Genomic DNA, 18783 nt, shown 5'->3' with positions numbered 1-18783 from the left:
TTGGGCAAATCACCTAACCCCATTGCCTTGCAAAAAAAAAAAAAAACTAAAAAAATGTTAAAAATTGGGGGCAGTTAAATTAAAAATTGGGGGCAGCAAAAGATAGAGCACTGGCCCTGGACTCAGGAGGACCTGGTTCAAATCCAGCTCAGACATTTAATAATTACCTAGATGTGTGACCTTGGGCAAGGTACTTTAACCTCATTGCCTTGCAAAAACAAAAATTTAAAAAAATGTTAAAAATTTGTTTTCACGTGCAATTAGGGGGAAAATAATTTTTTTTAAAAAAATCATCTTGTTCTTGGAATCACTATCACTTATTAGAACATCCATATGGTTTTAAAAATGTGGATAGTTTCCCCTTACTACCAAGAAAAAGTGATGAAGCCCTCTGAAATGTTGAATGGAATTCTGGTGCATTTATGGGAGTACACAGGCAAAAATTACATTGAATGGGCAAACACAGAGGAATTGTAATCATTGGGATGTCTCCAGATCAAAGAGATCAACATTCGGTTTGAGGTTTTTTAAAATGTTTCCATGGCTCAGACTGGTCCAGCTATTGCCACTTTGAAATATACCTACTGAACTCAAGTCACAAGTTTATTTTATGGGTCTTTCAGTCAGTTAACTTAGTATAAATGACTGAGAACAAATGGAAAAAAAACTTCTTCCCTTTTGATTACATGATAATTTTGATTACATGATAATTAGCTGACTTGAAATATTTTCAGCAGTACTCAACTAAAATTAGAGGAAACATTTTAAAAAGCACAAACATTCAGCATGTACATAACAGTCTTCTTAAGATGATCTTAAAATCATCTCAGATCAGATGACCTCGCTTTGAAATTCTAGCTTTACCACTTCCCAAGTAGTCAGTGCCCTCACAACATTACTACTTAAGAATTAAAACAATGTGCTAAGCATTTATCGTGATTTTCCTGCAACTTGACAAAGTTTACAGAAATTCCTGGGGGTGACTCGGCTATGTCCATCACTCAGTAACATATTACATGCCAGATTGGCACCAAGTCTTCTGGTTCCAGTGGTCAGGCAGGATTCTATTTCATCATGACCTCACGTCTGTCCATCACTCAGCTCCACAGGTTGCTGCTGCTGGCTGCGGTCGTAGCTGAAGTACTGGAGAGTGGCTCCTCCGTCCTGGTCTGTTTGGAAGATGGCTGGGACATCACCACACAAGTAAATAGTTTGCCCAAAACTTGGTTGTGTTTCTACCTCTGTATTCACTTGTCAGCTTAGTGGGTGGCAAAGTTCAGCAAATAAATCTTGTCATCAAATGAGGATTATCCTTGTCAAATAAGGAAATTCTGTTTTGGATGTGTTCTTCCATCCAAGGACTCTGGCTGTGGAAATTCAGCACTTCCTAGGCATCTTCTCAGCCCCACTGGGCAAAATACCAGTCCTCCCAGCTGTGCTGGGTGAACAGAAAAATGAACACCAACCCTCATTTGGGCTTATCTTGACTTAGGCGGAAATTTGAGTCATTTCTCTCTGTTTCTTGGTAATGGGAATCCTTGTTTTTCTTGAAATGGTCAATAATAGAGAGGAGACATAAATCAAGGGAGAATATGAGTGAGATGCATATGGGCTCCTATCAGATTTATTTGTTGATTGATTAATAGAATAAAAAAACACTAAAATTAAAAGAAACTCTGGGGTTCTGTTCTTGGTTCTTCCATATAATAATGAACAAGTAACAATCTATCTGAGCCTCAGTTTCCTCATCTATAAAACTGAGATAATCATAATTCTCAAACTCATATACAAATTCACTAGTGCATTGTCAAGAAGATATGGTTAAAGGTAGTGAATCACCAGAAAGAACTGGGGGTTTTATTGAACTAAAAGCTCAATATAAGTCATTGCCAAAAAAAAACTGTTCTGATCTTAGACTACATTAAGAGAGAAATGGAATACAAAACCTAGGCGGTTGGGTTCAGACTGTCTTGTACCCTGATGGAACCGCCACTAGAGTGATACTCTGTTTAGTACAGAAAGGACATTGGGAAATGGGAAAATATCTTGGGGTGGGTAACAAGAACAGAGAAGGAACTAGATCCCTTTTCATTCAATTTAATGGACATTTATTAAGTACATACTAGGTCCAGGACACTGGGCTAGGTGCTTTGAATAGAAAGACATAAACAGAATTGTCCCTGCCTCTAGGGTTACATGGTAAGGAGGCAGGAGGGAGGGATTAAAGGAGGTAATATAATATGTACATAAGTATAGTAGAAGAAAAATTGAGGAAGAGAAAGTGATAGCATCTGTGAGGAATCAGGAAAGACTTTAAGGAGGAAATAACACTGATCTGAGAGTCAAAAGAAGATGAGGATTCCAAGAGTAAGCGATAAAGGCATCCTTTCCGAGTAAATGAGAATAACCCATGCACAGAGGCAAGAGCTGGAGGGTCCAATTCAGGAAATAGTCTTAGGACTTAGCCAGGACCTAGTATTTGTAAAGGGAGTTGGCATGAAAGAAGACTGAAAAGATAGGTTGGAGCCAGATAATGAAGAGCCTCAATGTCTAGCTGGAGATTTGTATTGCTAAGCCCTGGATGTTTTTTCAGCAGGGAGGGTGATTTGTTCAGTCCTGTGCCTTAAAAAGGCCTATTAGACAGTCAAGCAGAGGGTGGACTGTAGTGGAAGAGACTGGAAGCATAGATTCCAAATAGAAAGCAGTCATGGTAGAACCAAAAGAGATGATAAGAGCCTGGATGATAAGAACTGTGTAAGTGTTGAAAAAAAGCATAGGAAGACAGAATCAACTAGGTATAGCAGCAAATAGGTCATAGGAAGTGAGGGAGAAGGAAGCATCAGGGAAGATTTTGAAGCAATAAAACAGTAACCAGGAATATTGGTAGTGCCCTCACCATAAACATGAAAATTGGAAGTAGAGAAGGGTTGGGGGGGGGGGGAGGATAATTTGAGATGCCTAAGGAATATCCAAGGAAAGATTTCTAGCAGGTAAATTGTTACAGGACTAAAATTCAGGAGAGGTAGTTGGTAGGACAGAGCCCTGAGACCAGAAATTATATGACAGGTCCACAAAGGAAGCAGATTGGTAGGAGGCGAACTAGAAGAGACATTAGAAGAAAGAGTGGACAAGACTGCTACCGCATTATATGTGAAAGATTTGTAGGTACCTACATTTAGAGCTTGAAGTCTCAGTGTTTTGATCTAATTTGTTTTATGGTTAAAGAAACTGAATCATAAAGTCATTTAGTGAAAGAGGATTTGAATAACAGAACCTCTGACTCTGAATCCAGTCCTCTTTCTACTGTGGCATACTATTTATTATAACTCAGTGTAATTGTTTTAGTCATAAATTTTTTAAACATGGATCTGTTCTTCACATTTGGGGCAGAAAGAGGAAACATGGATGGAGATTACAAAGAGGCCGGACACCTACCTTTAGAACTGTCCAAAAGTAAATGAAATGGTTTAGTTAGGAGACAGTGAGATCTTCTTGAGGTCTTCAAAGAAATGCTAGATGACATTGAGGATATTCTCAAGAATTCTTGGTCTGGGATAGATAGATTAGATGGTTTCTGAGATTCTTTAATTCTATGAGTGATTATGAGATAAGCACTTTGTAAGCAATAAAGTGTTTTCTGTTGAAATGTGAGAGCAACATCTCAAGGGAAAAGAAAGGGTCCCCAAATCCAGAGATCTGGATGATCTCCAAATGCAAAGAACTGGGCTCAAGGACAACTTCTTCACTGTCCCAAGGGAATCATCATGGAGCTCAGGAGCCTTTTTCTGGATTGCTGCTAATGTCCTGTCCTCCCTAGGTGGCATCCCTCGCCCAGCTGCTCAGTGACCCGTTTTATAGGACCCTGGGAGGCTTCCGGATGCTGGTGGAGAAAGAGTGGCTCTCCTTTGGCCATAAATTCAGTCAGAGAAGCAACTTGACCTTCAACTGCCAGGGCAGTGGCTTTGCTCCCATCTTCTTGCAGTTCTTAGACTGTGTACATCAGGTAATCATGATATAATTGAATTTGTCTGATCTTCAAGGGAAGGGGAATGAGGGAGAGGGGAGAAGCATTTGTTCAATAGTTACTATGGATCAGGCATTACAAGTCGATCTCCTATGATCCAGCCAAGAATCCTGTAATATAGGTGGAAAGTCAAGTAGACAGAATTTAAGTAACTTGCCCAAGGTCACCCAGCTAGTAAATATGAAAAGTGGAATTGGAATTTGGGTCTTCCTGACTCTAGATCCAGGGTTTTGTCCACTATATCAGATAACGGCCTCAGTTCATCAACATTCTGAAGTTGTTGACTTCTTGAAGAGATTGACAAACTGATACCAGTTATTATAATTATTTTTTTTTTTGCTAGGCAATGGGGTTAAGTGGCTTGCCCAAGGCCACACAGCTAGATAATTAAGTGTCTGAGGCCGGATTTGAACTCAGGTACTCCTGACTCCAGGGCCCATGCTCTATCCACTGTACCACCTAGCTGCCCCTTATTGTAATTATTTTTAAGAGCAAACCTCTCTGATAGGCATTGGTCTCCAATGTCTCCATCAGTAAGAAAAATGAGGGGCAGCTAGGTGGCACAGTGGATAGAGCACCAGCCCTGGAGTCAGGAGACCTGAGTTCAAATCCGGCCTCAGACACTTAAAAATAACCTAGCTGTGTGGCCTTGGGCAAGCCACTTAACCCCATTGCCTTGCCAAAAAAAAAGAAAGAAAAAGAAAAATGGAAATATTTTCATGACACAGAACAGGAACTCGATCTTCAAAAAAAAGGCTGACTAGCATAAAATCATTTGCCCATTTTTAAAGAAAATGTCTATTGAGTAATTCCAACTAATTGTGTGTAAGCAGCATCAGGTGGAGTTGGTCACCCCCCCCAAAAAAAAAAAAACACTTTGTCAACAAAAGGAACACCCATTTTTTCCATCAAAGGAAATCCCAGTCTTCCTGCAAATAACTTTTTTGGCCAGCAAATGAAGATCAAATGTATTTTCTACAAAAGTGTCCATTCTGGGCCCCCAGAAAAACAATGAATCTCTTAATTCCCCTGTAGACAATAGTATCTTCTAGTGGGAAGAGCCCTAAACTAGAACTCAAGAGAACACGGTTCAAATACAAGCCTCCCCACACTAGCTGGCTAGCTTTGTGAATTCAGGCAAGTCATTTCTTTTTTTTTTTTTCATATTCCTCTTCCAAAAACAAAATGTTGGATTAGTTTATGTACTCAAATAGGTTATCCTTAAAAATCATTTAGGCCCATTATTTCATGTTATGTAAGAGAAAACTGAGGAAAGACAATGTTCCTAGACCAAGGTCAAAGACGAAATCAGTGATAGCTGGGATTCACACCTTTGTCTTCTGATTCCAAGTCAAGTGCTCTTTCCCACTGTTACTGGGAGAGCTGTCTCTTGGGACCGAATTCAGATACCCCAACACTTGTCAAAAAAAAAGATGTATTAGGAAAGAATTTAAGACTGCAAAATGCAGTAGAGCTAACCAGTGGAAAATGTCCCAGATTCCAAAGCTGATTCAATAAAATACATGAGGCTATGATACAAAAGTAATTGTCATCACATCTTCCAACATATTTGTCTCCAGTACATTAATCATTTTTAGAACCTTGGATGCCCTTTTAAAATGTTGTTATCAAAAAGGGAGGAGGAGCATGTGACCAGTGCTTTTTAAGGTAATCTACATCCCAAGAACACCAAGGGTTAGTTTAAACAAGGTGATAGAATATAAGTTAGAATAAATTAATCAATACACACTATGACAAAAAATAGCTTCTGGAATTCTGGAGCTGGGGAAAGCAATCAGTATTAGGATTTGGGTTTTAGAGATAGATCTCACCCAAGCCTCCATATAATACAGACAAGGAAACTGAGACTCTGAGAAGGAAGGTGGCCTGCCCCCAAAGTCAGACACTCAGTGTGGTCTTCTGGCTTCTACACTGTGCTCTCTTCTGTATTTTGTCTTTGCTATTTCAGCACTAGTGCACTGACTGATGGAAGAACTCCTCTTAATGGTGTATTCATCCACGCCTTATCTTTTTCTTGCCCATATCCTGCCACACATCACTGACATGGGACCACCTCATTTACTAAAGGTTTTCTTCTTCTAGGTCTCTTTACAATCGTAAGAGTACCAGTGTCCTTTTCTTTCTAAAGGCTTTTCCTGTTCAGTGACTAGATCACACCCTTGTTTGGCTAGAGATCTCTTTGTTGATAATTGTTATGCTACTTCTTACATGTAATTTGACATTTAATTTGCTATAGATCATTTATATTCATCACACCTCTCCATGTGATGGATTTAAAATTATGATTTATGGGAAATGGTGGTTTTCCCTTATTGCCAACTATATAGCATCACCAGGACATTGGTGTTGAAATGAAGTGTATTTGAAAAAAAAGCTCAATCCAGTCTGCAATTTGCAGTGTATGTCCAAAATCTGTGTACTGATGAAAATGAACTCTCCATCCAACTTGCAAATCATAGTCTGAATAACAGGTATTCTTCATCTACTTGGTTTAACTTGTATAGATTGTTAGCATTTTTGTGAGTATTTGTGAATTTAATTTTTAATAGTTTATCATAAACTTAAATATTAAGTCATGTTAGCAATATTTGTTAAGCTATCACCTTGTGCCAAGTACTATGTTAGGAATGCAAAGAAATGTAAAAAGTAAAACAACCTCTCCCTGAAGGGCTTACATTCTGCTCAGGAAAGACAATACATACATCAAGCTGAAAGGTAAAAAGAGCAAGAGTGGGATGGTAGAGAAAGTTCAGAGAGTTAGGAGAAGAGCTGGAGAGGAATGAAGTGATGAACATGGCTAGCCTGGTGGTGGAAGATCGTCCAGGGGGAGAAGCTGTTGTGACATGGTGGTGAAAGTCAAGAGATGCAGGAGAGGAATGAAGGAGTGGACATTCATTATGGAGCATCCGTAGGACTAATTGCCATGTTACATTTAAATTCATTTCCTTCCTCCATACTCTAGACCAACAGTTAATTGACAGAAGAGGAAACAGAAGAGTAGAGAGCTCACACCCACTGCTCTTTCCACTTTCATGAACCACCAAAGTTTTTCAAGGTCTTCCACTAATTCTGTCAAGGTTTTAGATTTGCCTACTTGCTTCCACTTACTTTCCTATAATGTGGTAATAGAATGTACTCTTTGGGGTCTGCTTTTCTCATTTTGCAATATTTCTTAAATGGCTTTCCAGTGTTCAATATATTTGTCAATCTTAAATTGTATTATATTATCTGTTTAATTAATTTCCCTCTAATTATACATTCAGTTTGCTATAGTTACATGGAATTCTATTAAAATATGTGAACAGATAGTATTTTTTTAGTTTTTGGTAAATACCTTCAGTGTATATATTCCCAAAAATAGCATTGTTGGATCAAATATAACTTTTACTATATACTGCCAGACTCGCTTTCCCAAAAAATTCTGTTAATTTGTATTTCTACTGGCAGTGAAGAAGTGTATGCATATCTGTTTGTCCACAACTTGCCAACACTTAGTTTTATTGCTTTTAATTTTTTCCCTTCAATTTGAAGGATGCAAAATGGTCCTGATAATTATTTTCATTTATGGCTCTTTGATTTTAGCAAGGCTGAGCATTTTCTCAAGTCATTATTGACAATTTCTATTTCCTTTTTTGGAAATTGTATTTTTTGACTAACCATTGCAAATTGAGGGGAAAGCTTCATAAATTTGTAACAGTTCCTTATATATTGTCACTCATAATATTTAGAAAACTAAAAGAATAAGAATGCAGGTTTTTTTCCTTCAGCACAATAAAAACACCATAAACAAACTTAAACCAAGGGCCAGTATAAGACAAAATTTAAAAAAATTCTAAACATCTCCATCCAAATCAGATAAAAATACTGACTTTCTCAACTTTTATCTTATTGTAAACTGGAAATTCTAGCAGTTTCAATAAGATATATATACACAAAAAAAAAGAGCTTTAATCCATTAACATTACAAATCAAGTGAGCATTATTTGTAGTTGACATACTAAAATGTCTAGGATGTCTAGCAATGTGAATGAAAAAATACATTGAAACAGTGAGTTTAGCAAGGTCTTAGGATATAAGATTAACAAAATCACTCACATTCTTATTTGCAATAAAGATCAAGGAAGCAGTCTTTAAAATAAAATCTCATTTACAATAATGACAAAACCTACTAAATATTTGAGACTTAACTGAATCAACCAATCAGTGCATATTTATTAAATATTTACTAAGTGCCAGATGCTAGGGAAGTGCCAGGGAAATAAAAAGGAAAAGATAAAAAGTCCTTGCCTTCACAAAGCTTACAATCTAAGGAGAGAAGAATCTATATACCTACATATATGTGTATATAAATATATACAGATACACATGTGCTCAGATATATTATGTACATACAAAATAGATGCAAGACAATTTGGGTGAAGGGAAACCCTCACTCCCAGGAGGATTAGGAGAGGGAAAGAAGAGGAGGCAGAGCACCATAGACCCTTGTGAAAGGAACAGTAAGAGGGTCAGTAAGACTGTGAGCCAAAAGGATTGATGCCCAAGACTTGAAATAGAGGATGAGGCCAGGTTGTAAAGAGTTATAAATTCCATACAAGCCCAGGAGTTTATATTTTTTCCTAGAGGTGATAAGAACCTTCTAGAATATGCAACCATACTTGCACTTTAGGAACAATCACATGAGCAACTGTATGGAAGATAGGAGGCCGTTGCAATAGTTCAGGAAAGAAGTGATAAGGACCTAAAGGATGGTGAAGCTCATATCAGTGCAAGGAGAGAGAGAGGCAGATGATGTTGGGATGGAAACAGTAAGATTTGGTAACCAATTGGATGTAGGATGTGAGTGAAAGTAATCACTTGAGGAGGACTCCAATATTCTGACAGGGAAGATGGTAGTATCCTAGACAAAAATAGTTAAGTTTGAAAGAATAATGGGTTTGAGAAACTGTGATCTTTAGAAAGTTCAAGAGACATAATTTCTGGGTTAATTAATAATTTTATTAATAATGCTATCATTTATTAATAAAATAAATTGTCATTTATCTGTCTTTCTTGGACTATCATGGTAGGGGTAGGTTTGTGGTTTAGATGCCATTAGAAAAGTGGGTTTTCCAGAGAGTTGTAGTCAACTCTGAATGACTAATAATTGATAGGTGAACCTATTTTTCACAAATTTGTGTGTTATCCTTGAGCAGGGGCCATGCTAATCTTCTCTGTATCATTCCAATTTTAGTATACAGGCTGCCAAAGTGAGCATTAGGTGACCCTATTCTGATGAGGGGACTAATATCAAGCCACTCTTGGACAAAGGGATTATATCTTCAACCCAGGCCACCCCATCCTTGGGCAGTTTAGGCTCAGGATCTACCTTTGCCCAAATTAGCATGAGTGGAAAACAATAGGCAGGAATTCATTTTAGATTAGAAGTTTGATCTAGTTAAGTGGAGTAGCAATACTCAGAATAAAGAGAATGTTAATCCTATCTTCCATCAGTACTGTCCTTAAGAAGACTGGGCTTCAGCAGGAAATAGGATAGAGAGAAAAACTTGGGTCTCCCCAATTTTTAGAATTGGCTTGATATAAGAGAAATTTCTCTGAAGATAAAATAATGAGTTCTATTTTAAGCATGTTGAGTTTAAGATACTAATGATAATCCAGTTCAAAATGTCCAATAAGAAATTTGTTATGCATAACTGGAGCTCAAGGGCAAGACTGAGACTAGAAATAAAGATCTGTGAATCATTAGCATCAAGGTAATTAAAACCTTGTGAGCTGATGAAGTCATCAAGAAAGAAATTTACTTAGAAATGCATATAAACTATAAAACTAATGACTAAAATAAAGGTAGAACTAAATAATTGGAGGGACATTCTGTGTTTATGAATAGACTGGTTTACTATAGTAAAAATGACAATACTCACTAAATTAATTTATATTATTTAATGTAAAACCAATAAAAATACCAAAAATTTTCTTCATAAAACCAAATATAATCAGTATGAAAGTTATATGGAGAAACAAATGGGCAAGAATTTCAAAGTGGTCTAGTGCTCTCAGACTTCAGATATATTATAAATGTTCATGAATCTCATTTAAGAGGTTCTTTAGTATTCTGGACCTTGTGATACAGTTAGTACAATGTATCATCTGCACACAGGAATACATAGAGGACTTCGCTGCTGCTTTATTTTGGACTTGATGCTGAATATTCTCCATGATAAAGGCAAATACCTTTGTCTATTCATATTAGGTAAAATGTATGCCAGGGCTGTTCAGTCTCCAAAGGTATTTCCCACCACTGCTTTTTTTTAAGTTAATATAATACTTGAGTTACTAAGTTGGGGTAGAGCCAAGATGGCAGCATGGAGGCAGGAATTCCCAGATGTTCTTCCCCAGAACATTCCAAATGCTGTAAAATTATGACTCTAACTAAATTCTAGAGTGGCAGAACCCACAGAAAGACTGAGTAAAACAATTTTCCAGCCCAAGACAATTTGGAAGATCCACAGGAAAGGTCCATTCCACCAGGGTTAGAAGGGGCCATAGTTGCACCTGCCAGTGTGAGGGAACTCCAGCCTTCCAGGCACAGTCCCCCAGGCACCTGGGTCCCTGGGGGCACCTGGATCCATGGCAACGGGGGCAGTCTCTAGACCTCTCAGCCCAGGGATCTCCAAGGACAACTTGGAAGGTAAGCAGGAAAACTTTACAGCACCAGAGTGAGTGCAGAGCTCAGGCCTCAGTGGAGCCCCTCCCTGGGAACCTGTGGAATCACCCAGCAGCTACTTCCAGAGCACTCAGCCCACAGATGAGAAGAGGGTTTGGGGAGACCGCAGAGGTCTCTCTGCTATCCCTGGGGCAAGACTCTGCTGCTTTGCCACACTCAGATCCAGGTCACAGTCTGGGGCCCTGTTTACCATAGTGGAATAGGGACACTCCTCACAACTCCACGACATCCACAGACCAGAGCACAGGCCAGGAGAGCAGTCAGACACTCTCATTCAACCTCTGAGGAATTGAGATCCCTGGGGGTTTGTCCCACCAAAAAACCCTCAAAAGTTTGAAAAAATGCATTCTCTGCACTGGAAGCAGAGTCCCAACTAAACAAAGAGTTAAAAATCAAATCATAGACTGGGGAAATGAGCAAACAATAGGAGAAAAAAGAATCTGACCTAGAAAATTACTTTGATCCTATGAGGGATCAAAATTACATTCCAAAGATGATAAAATCAAAGCTTCTGTATCCAAAGCCTCCCAAGAAAAATATGAATTGATCTCAGGCAATGAAAAAACTCAAAAAAAAAAAGACTTTAAGAAGCAAGTAAGGGAGGTAGAGGAAAAGTTGGAAAGAGAAATGCGAGTAATGCAGGAAAATCATGAAAACCAAGTCAGCAGAGATAGAAAATAAAAATGAAGAAAATAACATGTTAAAAACCAGTTTAGGTCAAATGGGAAAAGAGTCCACAAGGTCAATGAGGAGAAGAATACCTTAAAAAGCAGTACTGGCCAGATGGAAAAGGAGACAAAAAAGCTCTCTGAAGAAAATAATTCCTTCAAATGTAGGAAGTTGATGACTTTGTGAATCAAGCAACAATAAAAACCAAAGAATGAAAAACTAGAAAAAAATGTGAAATATCTCTTTGGAAAAAATGACCAACCTGGAAAACAGATCCAGAAGACATAATTTTAAAATTATTGGGCTGCCTGAAAGTCATGAGTAAGAAAAAAGTCTAGACATCATTTTTAAGAAAATTCTCCAAGAAAATTGCCCTGAAATCCTAGAAGCGGAGGGTAAAATAGAAATTGAGGGAATCCACCAATCACCTTCTGAAAGAGATCCCAAATTAAAAACTAATTCCAGAACTCCCAAGTCAAAAAGAAAATATTACAAGCAGCTAGAAAGAAACAATTCAAATATCGTGGAGCTACAGTCAAGATTACACAGGATTTAGTAGCATCTTTATCAAAAGCTCTTAGGACTTGGAATATAATATTCTGGAAGGCAAAAAAGCTTGGATTACAACCTAGAAGCAAATGCCCAGAAAAACTGAACATCCTCTTTCAGGGGAAAAGATGGACATTCAATGAAATATGGGGACTTTCAAGCTTTTCTTTTGAAATGTTCAGAGCTGAACAGAAAGTTTGTTCTTCAAGTATAGGACTTGGGTGAAGCATAGAGGGGGTGGTATTCCTGCATGTGAAGATGATACTGAAACTCTTATGAACTTTCTCATTTGTAAGAATTGTTAAAAGGAGCAAATATAGACAAGGCACATGAAGGAGTGGAATATAATGGTATAATATAGTTAAAATATGGAGTTAATGGGAGAGAGAGGAATGTACTGGGAGGAAGGGAAAAGAGAGGTAGAATGGGCTAAGATATTTCACTTAAAAGAGTCAAGAAAAAGCTTTTGCAATGGAGTAGAAGGGGGGGAAGATGAAGGGGAATGAGTGAGCCTTCATTCTCATCAGAAGTGGCACAGAGAGGAAATAACATACAATAGGGTAGAGAAATCTATCTTACCCTAGAGGAAAAAGGAGAGGAAAGGAATGGGAAATGGGAAAAAGAGGACAAGGGAAAGGGAGGGGGGTTGTAGGTAATAGAAGAGAGGGAAGATCATAGGAAAGGGTAGTCAGATATAATGGTGAAAGGAGAGAGAATAGAATAAATGGGAGTGGGGAGGAAGAGGATGGAGGGAAATGCAGTTAACAATAACAATTGTGGGAAAAAATATTGAATCAGCTTCTCCGGTGGACTTATGATAAAGAATGTTCCATATGAACATAGAGTGAAATGCACTTTTTTCTCTCACTTTTCTTCTTGGGGCTTCTCTATCTGGGGGGAGGGGGGATTATGTTTACTTTTACAACAAGATTATTGTGGTAATGTGAAAATAATTTTTTTTAAGTCACATATTGATGATAGGGTGGTAGGTAAAACTGCGTCCCGGTTTCATCTAATATTACTTTTAGAAAAGAATCTAATCTAAGTGGGAAAAGAATTACTAAGTGCTTTAAATACATTGTTCATTTGTGTCTCAGGGCAGCCCTAAGGGGCTCATTTTTTAATGATTTAGTTGTTCTTACTTTTCAAATGAGAAATCTGATACCCAGAAAGTCCAAGTGATTTACTTTGACACCCATAACTAAGAGGTGACAAATTTGTGCTTTATCCATGAGACCAGGCTATTATGATTTTACTGGTTATTAGATTTATATAGAAAAATCCATTTTAAAAGGTTTTTTTGGTTAAGTTGCTTGACTCGGATGAAAGTCAAGTTGTTTTTCATGTATTGAATATTAATGGTTCACCAAGCACCAATGAAAGAATTGACATAGCTGCTTTTTCATAAGGTGTAAAGGCTTCAGCATAATTTCAAGTTTCATCACACCCTCTTGACTGAATAACAACAGCCATGACATCAGTGAAGCAGGAAGTGGCAAAGTGGGTAGGCCTCTTGAATCAGAGCTTTCCGAATGGCCTTTTGATACTTGTCCTGAGCATCCTGTGGCTTTCAGGGAGCACCTGGAGCAGGGGAGCCAAGGAGTGCCTTGATAGCAAGTCAGTACCCTGTGTGTTCTGAGTGTCGTAGCTCCAAGGAGGCCTTCCATGCCTCAGCAGGCTGCTCCCAGAAGGAGAATAAATGCCTTGTAGAGTTCCCTTTCAGATAAATTTTGGATAGATGTCAGAGGCACAGGCATACTCCAGTTGGCCTGGCTGCTGCCAGAAGTGAAGCCAACACCCCAAAGGTGGCTACCAAAATAATTTCTGAAAGAAACAATGACCCATGAAAACACCAGTTAACTCTTTCAGTCTCAGAACCATCCAGTGAAGCACTACTTGAACTCTCCCATGTATAAAAATCAAATTACAAAGAAAACACATGAGGTTCCGCCTCTTAATTTAGAACTGCCTCATGGCATAAAAAGCCATTGTTGATGCCAATAGCTCCAGGTGTCGGCTGAATTACAAATGCTAAATCACTGTTTCATAATAGCAACATCTGGTGAATTTCTCCCCCAAACGTCAGTTTGGCTAAAGTGATGTCATTACAGGAAGCTTCATTTGCTTTCAACAATGCAACTCAAGTCAAAAGAACAATCACCAAACTACCAAGAGCCAATCGTTACAGTAGATTGCTTTCCCAATATATGCCAGTAAAAAGACCTCCTTTATCAGAGAATCTGTTTTCTCTGAGCATGTCAGAATTTTCCCTTGGACTTCTGAAAGATACTTCCAGGACAAAATTGGAGAAAGAAATAATTCCAATACATTTTCATTCTAAACTTGAGTGAAACTGACTCACACACCAGTGTGTCTATAGACATAGTTCCAATATGCCAGCAATCTAATTAGAGCTGTTCAAAAAAGTGAGTAGATAATCCACTTCATTCAAGATCTGAATCCTCTGGTTGATGTCATGAGATAGCAACTAGGCTGTAAAATGGGAATACAGATTGAGGCTCTTCCAAGGCATTGCCAGATGGAAGGTAGCTGGTAGAAGCCGAGCAAACACTCAACCTCTATCTCACTTTTCAGCTCTCAGCCTACACTAAGCACAGTTGATATAGACTGAGCTTCCTTTAATAGTTGAAGGAGCAAAAGTAGCAGGATTTTGTCTTCCTGATCGGCAATTGGAATAAAAGAATGGCTAAGCTTCAAGGGACTATCTCATACAATTCCCTGAATGTATAGAAAAGAAATCCAAGGCCCAGATCTGGGAAGAGACTTACCCAGTGATGCATCACTACTAAGTATTAGAGCTGGGATTTAGACCCAGGACCTCTGTTCTCAAGTCTATTGCTCTTTCTGCTTGGGCCACATTAATCCTCTAGACTGGAGTTTCATCAGGTAATTAGACTCTTCTAAAATCATTTGTAGCTTCAAGTCTGTATTTGGAATAGTATACTACATTCTCAATAGAATTCCATTTTAACTTGATGGATTTCATTAGTAATTAAAATTTCAAGGCCTCAAATCTGATTTCCAATGGCTGTCAGCTATTAGTGTGTTCATGCCAGTGAAGTGTGTAATATTGGGGATTAAATTGGGGCAGTGGCTCTTTCCCAAAGGCAGGTAAACATGCTCTGAGTGCAATACCTGTGGTTCCTGACTAGCCAGACTCCTTGAAATCTGGGCAAACTGTTGGGGAATGAGAGAAGGGTAGATACTACCTTGATGTATTATTGAAAGTCATGAAATCCTCTGCTGTCCTGGTGGATTACAGAAGTTCAATCATAAGTATTAACAGACTCAGATCTATACTTTCTGTCTTTTATACTCAGACCTAAATGTCAATGTCTCTGGGCATTTAGAATTAGATCCTATGACATATGAAGGCAAATTGTCATGTTGGTTGCCTATACTAGAATACTAGCAAAGAGGGGAAAAACCTAAGAATAATGCCTATCAGCATCATGTTATGTGAACTGCTTACTACCTTGCAGCAGGATAACATGCTTATTATTATTATTATTATTATTATTATTATATGTCAGGGTCCTTTGAGTTTTATAAGATTAGAACTCCAAGCTCTATTCATGTGTGCTCAGACTTCATAGTTTGTTGCTCCCCAAACTCATTCATAGTGTGAGAATCTGATCTAATTTAGAGATCATTCTATACAGTACCTTCATTAAACAAAGAGAGAAAGACCCAGAAAGGTCAAGTGATTGCTTAGAGCAACTTTGTGGCAGAACTAGGGTCAGAATATGGATCTTCTAACTTTCAAATGAGAGGCTTTTTTCTATTATACTAAGAACTTAATAACAGGGAATTATGACCTTATCTCTTGAGGCAAGTTTTCCTGTCCATGCAAATGGGGCATCTGTGGCAGTTAGCAAAAGTGATGGCTGGGCGGCTAGGTGGCACAGTGGATAGAGCACCTGCCATGGAGTCAGGAGTACCTGAGTTCAAATCTGGTCTCAGACACTTAATAATTACCTAGCTGTGTGTCCTTGGGCAAACCACTTAATTCATTTGCCTTGCAAAAACCTAAAAAAAAAAAAAAAAAGTGATGGCCGACTCTTATGGCCTCTTCTGAATTCTGTATTTTTTTCATGCTTAATCATGAACATTTTAACAGTGATCCAGTTAACAAACAGGTTAAGAACATGTTGAATGAGCCTTTCTTCACTGTAGAAAATTAAGATTCAATTGCAAACTTTGACAAGCAACATGCTGAACAGTATACATGATTTTGAATTCTTTTCGAGTAAATAACATATTATAAAGCTCCAAGTTTACCTTGGCCTGCAAAATATAATTAAATTTATTTGATACAAGAAGTATTTTGGAGATGATCAACTTTAAGAACAAAGTTGACTTTTACAAACACTTTTTGAAAATTCCAACTGCAGTTCTAATTTGAAACAGCTTCTTAATAGAGTAAAATTATGATCGGAACTTTATGCATCCTGCCAAAAATGTCCTAGCTTCCAAAAAAAATATTTATTGGCTTAAGCAGAATGAAATTGGAATTGCACTCATGTTCTCTCTCTTGCTCTCTCTCTCTCGTTCTCTCTCTCTGATATATTACAGTATATCGCAAGTCTGCAATCAGATGGTCTATTTGAATTCTAGAAACTAAATCTATCTTCTGCTAATGCCAGATTGCCTTCTAAATATGTCTTCAAAATTTAATCTATGTAAATCCCAGAACACTTAGCAAAATTCCCTCATTGACTATTCTAAAATTTCTCCACCTTTCTCCATTCCCCATTGCCACTCCCACCTCCTCAATCCTAGCAGATAACCTTGTCTTCTCTTTTACAGAAAAAAATTAAGAACAGCTGTGATTTATTTCACCTTTTCCCCTCTCCACCTCAAGTCTGTCTCCTCCTTTATCTCTTCCTTTCCTCCTCTTTGCCAGAACTAGCCCTTTTCCCCATTGCCTTTGATCCTCTCCCCTCCCAACTCCTCTAGTACTTTGTTCTTCTAATTTTTAGTCTTTTATCTTCAATCTCTTCTTTGTTGCTTCTTCCTCTTTCTATTCAGTCATGCATGCATCTCCCCATTTTGGAAGAACCTATATTTGACCCTGCCAGAGTGCCCTCAGACTGCCCTCAAAAAGCTCACTCCTTGTAAAGACATTTCTCCCACTGTTTGAAAACTGCATTCCTGAAACTCTTATCCCTTGGCCCAGATTCAGCCCTCACAAGCAGCACAGAACACACCTGGTCTCCAGGAAGGTATTACTTCAAAAGCATTGAATTTGGAAGTTAGAACCTGCTCTAGTTTCAAATTCCATTCTATGTGACTTTAAATAGTCGTCTCAGAGCCTCAGTGTCTTTCTTTGTAAAAGGGAGGTTGAAGTTATTTCTAATGTCCTTTCTTGATTTAATATTTTAGAAGTCTAACAATGCATGACAGATATTTGAAGAAAATTGATATGTCTTCCCTTTGTGGACTCTTTAAACCTCCCAGCCTGAAGAACAGGTATATTCACATGACTTGGATGAGCCAAGAATCACCAATAAAATCTTTTTTCTAAGGTCAAGGACCAACAGACCTGGCCAGTTTCCCTGCTGCTGACCCTCAAGATCCCTGGATATTGCTAGATAGGCTTCTGCATCACCTCAGTAATACATCCTTAGAGCTCAGAGGTTTTTCTTTCTGTCCTACAAATGATATCCTCCCAATCTTGTCATCTTCATTAAGAGTATACACCCTGTGATCAGTGACTGTCTCATTTTTCTGTCTTCTTATCTACTGTGCTCGGTACATTCTAAGTGCCTGATAAATTTTTTTTTTAATTCATTCACACTTTTTGTGATAAGTATTCCTGGCTTCCTGACTTCTTACTATGGTTGTCAATCTCCATTCATTTCAACAGTTGGGTATAGAAATCTTTTATCTAGGAATGGAAGAAGGGGAAAAAGCAGTGGTCAGAAGAAATACCCTTTTGAGGAGAAACAGTGAAAGGAGAGAGAAAAGTTTAAGTGGGAAAAAGGATGGAGGGAAAGGGTAATCATAATTGTGAATAGAAATGGGATTAACTTCCATAAAACTATAATCCTACAAAGTTATGTTTTTAAGAAACATTTAAAGCAGAGAGATACACACAGAGTAAAGGTAAGAGGCTAAAACAATCTATTATGCTTCTGTTTAAGTTAAAAAAAAAGGGTAGCAATCCTGATCTCAGACAAAGGAAAAGCAAAAATAGATCTAATTAAAAGAGATAAAAGAAAGGAAACTGCATCTTGCTAAAAGGTGCCACAGACAATGAAGTAATACATGCATACATTCATATATATATATATAAAATTTTAGTTTTTGCAAGGCAATGGGGTTAAGTGATTTGCCTAAGATCCCATAGCTAAGTAATAAGTGTCTGAGGTTGGATTTGAACTCGGGTCCTCCTGGGCCAGTGCTGTATCCACTACACCACCTAGCTGCACCGAAGTAATAATATTAATACTAAACATATATGCATCAAGTGGAATAGCATCTAGATTTTTAAAGGAGAAGTTAAATGAATTACAGGAGGAAATAGTAAAGCTATTGGGGGAATTCAACTTTCCCCCCCCCCCCCCAGAACTTTATAAATCTAACCATAAAATAAACAAGAATGAAATTAAGGAGGTAAATAGAATTTTAGAAAAGTTAGATATGCTAGCTCCCTGGAGAAAATCGAATAAATGAGATAGAAAGGAATATGCCATTTTTCTCAGACGTAGATGACACCTACCCCAAAACTGACTACAGAGAGAATGGCTAGACTTGAATTCCTGGTATAGAT

At 38.0% G+C, this 18783-nt stretch overlaps 1 protein-coding gene and 1 non-coding gene across 4 annotated transcripts in view; one reads left to right on the top strand and one right to left on the bottom strand.

The window, feature by feature from the left end:
* Window positions 1–18783, top strand: part of SBF2 (SET binding factor 2) — a 483290-nt gene that overhangs the window by 431284 nt on the left and 33223 nt on the right. For all 3 annotated transcript variants that reach the window (XM_074230291.1, XM_074230290.1, XM_074230292.1), the window contains 2 exons: window positions 1102–1203; window positions 3818–4003. In XM_074230291.1, coding sequence (XP_074086392.1) covers window positions 1102–1203; window positions 3818–4003 — 288 coding nt within the window. The remainder of the gene's footprint in view (window positions 1–1101; window positions 1204–3817; window positions 4004–18783) is intronic.
* Window positions 9196–9302, bottom strand: LOC141519703 (U6 spliceosomal RNA). Its single transcript, XR_012477364.1, has one exon. It is a non-coding gene; the product is annotated as a U6 spliceosomal RNA (small nuclear RNA).

This window comes from Macrotis lagotis, chromosome 3, assembly GCF_037893015.1.
Source record: "Macrotis lagotis isolate mMagLag1 chromosome 3, bilby.v1.9.chrom.fasta, whole genome shotgun sequence".
Classification (NCBI taxonomy): Eukaryota; Metazoa; Chordata; class Mammalia; order Peramelemorphia; family Peramelidae; genus Macrotis; species Macrotis lagotis.
This window is presented reverse-complemented; position numbering and strand designations above follow the sequence as displayed.